Source organism: Raphanus sativus, unplaced genomic scaffold, assembly GCF_000801105.2.
Source record: "Raphanus sativus cultivar WK10039 unplaced genomic scaffold, ASM80110v3 Scaffold3264, whole genome shotgun sequence".
Classification (NCBI taxonomy): domain Eukaryota; kingdom Viridiplantae; phylum Streptophyta; class Magnoliopsida; order Brassicales; family Brassicaceae; genus Raphanus; species Raphanus sativus.
The window spans coordinates 3,871-8,865 of record NW_026618570.1 but is presented as its reverse complement, the minus strand read 5'-3'; the positions used below and the strand labels follow the sequence as shown (position 1 = coordinate 8,865).

General features: G+C 39.6%; 2 protein-coding genes across 3 annotated transcripts; one reads left to right on the top strand and one right to left on the bottom strand.

The window, feature by feature from the left end:
* On the top strand, window positions 1-3,388 carry LOC108840837 (putative pentatricopeptide repeat-containing protein At1g13630). 2 transcript variants are annotated; one of them, XM_057001115.1, is made up of 4 exons: window positions 1-576; window positions 720-2,200; window positions 2,267-2,898; window positions 3,000-3,388. In XM_057001115.1, the coding sequence occupies exons 1-3, from the start codon at window positions 138-140 to the stop codon at window positions 2,726-2,728; spliced, it is 2,382 nt and encodes a 793-aa protein (XP_056857095.1). In that variant the 5' UTR covers window positions 1-137; the 3' UTR covers window positions 2,729-2,898; window positions 3,000-3,388. The 2 variants fall into 2 exon arrangements, with proteins under 2 accessions (XP_056857095.1, XP_018469155.1); XM_018613653.2 differs by having other exon boundaries at window positions 2-576; window positions 720-2,898.
* A 107-nt stretch (window positions 3,389-3,495) lies between these two features.
* Window positions 3,496-4,610, bottom strand: LOC130506462 (protein GOLVEN 5-like). Its single transcript, XM_057001116.1, has 3 exons — window positions 4,499-4,610; window positions 4,179-4,228; window positions 3,496-4,005 (listed from the first exon to the last, which is right to left on the bottom strand). The coding sequence occupies exons 1-3, from the start codon at window positions 4,572-4,574 to the stop codon at window positions 3,805-3,807; spliced, it is 327 nt and encodes a 108-aa protein (XP_056857096.1). The 5' UTR covers window positions 4,575-4,610; the 3' UTR covers window positions 3,496-3,804.
* Between the last annotated feature and the right edge of the window lie 385 nt (window positions 4,611-4,995).

Sequence of the window (4,995 nt, the reverse complement as noted above, 5' to 3'; positions counted from 1 at the left end):
CTTTGTCTTCTCCCTTCTCAAACTTTCCGGGAAAATCAAACTTTTCTCTCCGGCGACCCTCAATCCTCTAAATTTGATTTTCTCTGGAAACCGCAAGGGAATCTCCCGAATTGGCAAACCCTAATTCCCAAAACCCCATGATCTGTAGATGGATTGCATTCAATCCAAACAAATTGTCCCGCGCGCTCTCTCCATTCTCTTCCCTCTTCTCCACTAAACCCTCCTCCTCCGTCGCGGCGAGACTCGACGAAGAGCCGCTTCTCTCTGATCAGAGAGAAGATCACTACCGTGGGGAGATTCTCTATGGGATGAGGAAGATCGGGTTCCGCGAGTATCTCCACGGGCGTGACTTCCGAGGCTTGCTCTCGGGTTTGAAGCAGGTCCACGTCGAAGAGATCATGTGCGAACTGATGGGCGAAAGCTCGGATCTTTCGGTTTGGTTTTTCAGAGAGCTGAAAGATGTTTACGGGTTTCGACACTCGAGGCTCTCCTCGTTGTTGGTTTCGCATGTTCTAGCTGGTCAGAGACGTTTCAGAGAGCTTCAAGTGGTTCTGGAACAGCTCCTCCAAGAAGAAGGCAAGTCTTTCTCTCACTCTCTCTTCTCTGATTCGCTTTCGCTTAAAAAGCTTAGAGCTTTGTGTTAAGTAGGTGCGGATGAGTAGATAAAAGAGGAAACTTTTAGAGTTATGTAATGTAGACTTATTGCTTTTTTCTTATAGGCTCTGGTTCAGCATCTTTACTCTGTGAGCTTCTCTCTAATAACTTCGTAAAGTGGGATTCTACGAATATAGTTTGGGATATGTTGCTGTTTCTCTCATCGAGGTCTAACATGGTTGATGATTCACTTTATATCCTGGAGAGGATGAGGGATCTGAACTTGAGCGTGTCTACACAAGCGTACAACTCAATCTTGTATAACTTCAGAGAAACAGATAAGATGTGGGACGTGTACAAGGGAATCGAGTTTAAGAACGAACACACGTACTCCACAGTTGTAGATGGATTGTGCAGGCAACAGAAGCTAGAAGATGCAGTTTCTTTCCTCAGGGATTCCGAGTGGAAGGACGTTGGCCCCTCTGTAGTTTCTTTCAATAGTATAATGTCAGGTTACTGTAAATTGGGTTTTGTAGATACGGCCAAGTCTTTCCTCTGTACAGTTTTGAAATGTGGATTGGTTCCTAGTGTGTATAGCCACAACATACTCATCAACGGCCTCTGTCTAGCTGGTTCCATCGGAGAAGCTTTGGAACTGGCTGGTGATATGAGTATCAAGCATGGAGTGGAGCCTGATACTGTGACGTATAATATCCTTGCGAAAGGGTTTCATCTCCTCGGTATGATCAAATGGGTTTGGGAGGTCATTCAACAGATGCTGGATAAAGGTTTGACTCCTGATGTTATTACATATACTATATTACTGTGTGGTCATTGCCAGTTGGGGAACATCGACAAGGGTTTAAGACTGCTGAAGGATATGTTATCAAGTGGGATTGAGTTGAACAGTGTCATCCCCTGCAGTGTAATGCTCAGTGGTTTATGTAAAACAGGACGAGTCGAAGAAGCTTTCTCCTTGTTCTATAGAATGAAAGACAATGGTGTAAGACCTGATATCGTGGCGTATTCTATCGTGATTCATGGCCTCTGCAGATTAGGAGAGCTTGATATGGCTATTTGGCTCTACGACGAGATGTGTTCCAAAAGAATACTTCCAAATTCTAGGACACACGGTGCTATGCTGCTTGGTTTGTGTCGGAAAGGGATGCTGCTCGAGGCGAGGGCGCTTCTCAACTCTCTGATCTCAAGCGGCTGCGAGCTTGATGTTATTCTGTACAATATCGTAATCGACGGTTACGCAAAGTCTGGTTGCGTAGAGGAGGCGTTGGAGTTGTTCAGGGGAGTGATTGAGAGTGGGATTACTCCTAACGTTGCAACTTTCAATTCTTTGATTTATGGTTATTGCAAGACTCGGAACATAGCTGAGGCAAGAAAAGTATTGGATGCCATCAAGTTATATGGATTGGTTCCAACCGCTGTGAGCTATACAACTCTGATGAACGCGTATGCTGACGTTGGAGATACTGAGAGTGTTGACGAGCTGCGCCGAGAGATGAAAGCAAAAGGAGTCCCACCAACCAACTTCACGTACTCTGTGATTATCAAGGGACTTTGCATAGGGCGGAAACTCGAGAAATACAACCAGGTACTGTTGGACATGGCTTCTGAAGGTATAGCTCCAGATCAGATCACTTACAATACAGTTATTCAGCATCTGTGCAGGGTGAAAGATTTGTTCAGAGCGTTTGAGTTGTTTGAAGAAATGAAATCTCGAAACCTTGAGCCTACGCCTGCCACTTATGACATTCTAATCAACGGCCTCTGTTTCTACGGTTACTTAAAGGATGCTGAAAGGTTTCTCTGTTCGCTTCAGGAGAGGGATGTTAGTTTGTCAAAATTTGCTTATACCACACTGATCAAGGCGCATTGTGTAAAAGGTGATCCTGAAATGGCGGTGAAGCTGTTTTGTCAGGTGTTAGATAGAGGATTCGATGTTTCTATCAGGGATTACAGTGCGGTGATCAATCGTCTGTGTAGGAGAGAATTGGCGAAGGAGGCTAAGTTCTTCTTCCGTCTAATGTTATCCAGGGGTGTTTCGCCTGACTTAGATATCTGCAGAGTGATGATTAAGTCATCAGATGTGCTTGCTTGGACTATTAAAGCGGGCTTGTAGCCTTAAAAGTCTATTGTTGTCCCATCTTATTTGCTTGCTGGAGAAGTCGCACTTTCAGTAGAGAAACTGTCACATGAAGAGGTAAACTTTCATTAGCTTTGTTAACAGAGCTATTGGATGGTACCATCGGGCACCAATTGTATCATATGAGCTTCTTTTCAAGAATCGCTGTAAGTGATGTTTCTTGATCATTTGAAATAAGGCTTTTAGAGATACTTTCTCTTTGTTGTCCATCTACCATCGAATGATTGTGTATTCACCCTTGGAACAGGATACTTATGTCTTCGACTTTTGAAAACGTACCGTGCTAAGCAGCTTCTCAGCTCCCACAAACAACACAGAGCGTCATTGGTGTTTTTGCTTATGGAGACTAAAGCTGTATACTGTCTTGTTCAAGTTCTTCTGAAGGTAAACTCAGTGGTTCTTGAGCTTTCCCTACTTCTTTACCAAATCTGCAATGTGACTATAGTATGCTTGGAATTGTAAATTAAACTGTTGATGAAAAAGTGTTCAAATTGGAAAAAGGGTTTATATAACTAACCAAGCTTCATATGTTAGGCCTATTCTTGACTGTGACATCTTGTAAGGTTGTTGTTCTTGCTTATGTAAGAACATCTTGTAAATGTTTGATTCTTTTTTTTTGTGTAAAAATTCCCATCATTTTTTTTGTGTTTTGGTTTTCTCAGACGATTTTCGGATGTAAGAAGTCTATTATTATATACAAAGCAAAGAAAAGATTACAACAAAACTTGGTGATAAATCCACAAACAAACTGAAAAATTTCGATCATCATGTCTTTACTACAAGCACGGTTTACAACATCCATCAGCGACAAAATGAAACCATTGAGATAACACCACTTGGTTATACATACCACATTTCTATATATATAAATAAAACAACATTACAAACAAAAAGCTCACAAAATTACAAATTACTCATATATAAGTATGTATAATATCTTATACTGATATTTGATTAATATATAATAAGGAGAGTTTTGTTGGGACTTTTATATAAACGTAAGATATATCTGATCAGTCGTTCTTTTTTTTTTTTTTTTGAAAAAGAAGTGATCAGTTGTTCTTGGGAGGATGGTGCCTTGGTTTCCAGTAATCAGCAGTGTAGGCGACGAGATCATCCTCTTCCTCAACACCCGTCTCCTTCTCTATTGGCTTCTTCGGATTCATCTTCATCTTTGTCGTCTCCTTACTAAACTCTTCTCCACTTCTTCCTTGTAATTGCATCTTCTTCAATGCATCACCATCACCAACATGCTTCACCAATCAAACATATTCTTAGATTACATATATGAAGTATACTATTACTGGAGCCATGTTCATGAGTAGATTTAGACTAGCTAAATCTGGATGCCATTATATTTGATTAGTTCTTATGTATTATTCACTGCTCAAGAAAACATAAAAGTGAACATTTGGAACGTGTATACTACCTTCGCATATGAAACAACGTCAACACTTGGCTTTTCGTTCTTATCTCCTGATGAAACAAAATGTGACATATATATTAGCTGCGTTCTGGTTAAGACAAATATATAAAGTATAAACCATGCATGCATTATATTTCATGCAATGGGAAGTATAAGAAATAATTTATACAAAAGTTTTATTGTCATTCTCATATATAATGCAAGTTGTCACGTAATGATCATAAACTATGAGTTAATATCTCGAATACTCGTGACATTACAAATCTGAATAGTTTATAACAGAGAAAAAAGAAGTAACATAGATAGAGAGAGAGATAAACCATGAAGGGAATATCCACACGAGAGGCAAAACAAAAGAAGGATCAACAAATACAGAAAGCTTGAAGGGATGCTCATAGCTTAGTTTTGCCCTTAGCTACGAAAATATTCTCAGAAGTCAGAAATGAGTAATGAGATCAATTCATGCAAATGACGATGAGGAATTATGTTAATTAACTAGTGTTTATATAGGAGGTCCAAAGAGAGTGTGAAATATAATATATTTTTCCTTTTACCACAAGCCATGTGTCTCTATTGGGAACCTGCCATCGACGTTTGGGACATGGATATATTCCCAAAAAATGTAGAAATTACAACATGAGGATCCAAGTTCTCACTTCGCAATTAGCACTATAATATAAGAGACATTTCCAACTAGATTAAGAGAATGAAAAAAGTCAAGTGAAATATAGTCTCGTATTCTATCAGTGCTGTTTAAAATAGTATCAGATATTTTGAGAATTAATATTGTTTAACACTTCTCTATTTAAAAACATTA

Bases quoted from the DNA above. Each gene is read 5' to 3' on its own strand.
- LOC108840837 (XM_018613653.2), top strand. From the start codon at position 138: ATGATCTGTAGATGGATTGCATTCAATCCAAACAAATTGTCCCGCGCG. The intron at 577-719 runs GCAAGTCTTTCT...TTTTTCTTATAG, and splicing joins ACAGCTCCTCCAAGAAGAAG to GCTCTGGTTCAGCATCTTTA.
- LOC130506462 (XM_057001116.1), bottom strand. From the start codon at position 4,574: ATGAGCATCCCTTCAAGCTTTCTGTATTTGTTGATCCTTCTTTTGTTT. The intron at 4,229-4,498 runs GTTTATCTCTCT...TTGTTTCATCAG, and splicing joins GTGTGGATATTCCCTTCATG to GAGATAAGAACGAAAAGCCA. The intron at 4,006-4,178 runs GTATACACGTTC...TGATTGGTGAAG, and splicing joins TTGTTTCATATGCGAAGGTA to CATGTTGGTGATGGTGATGC.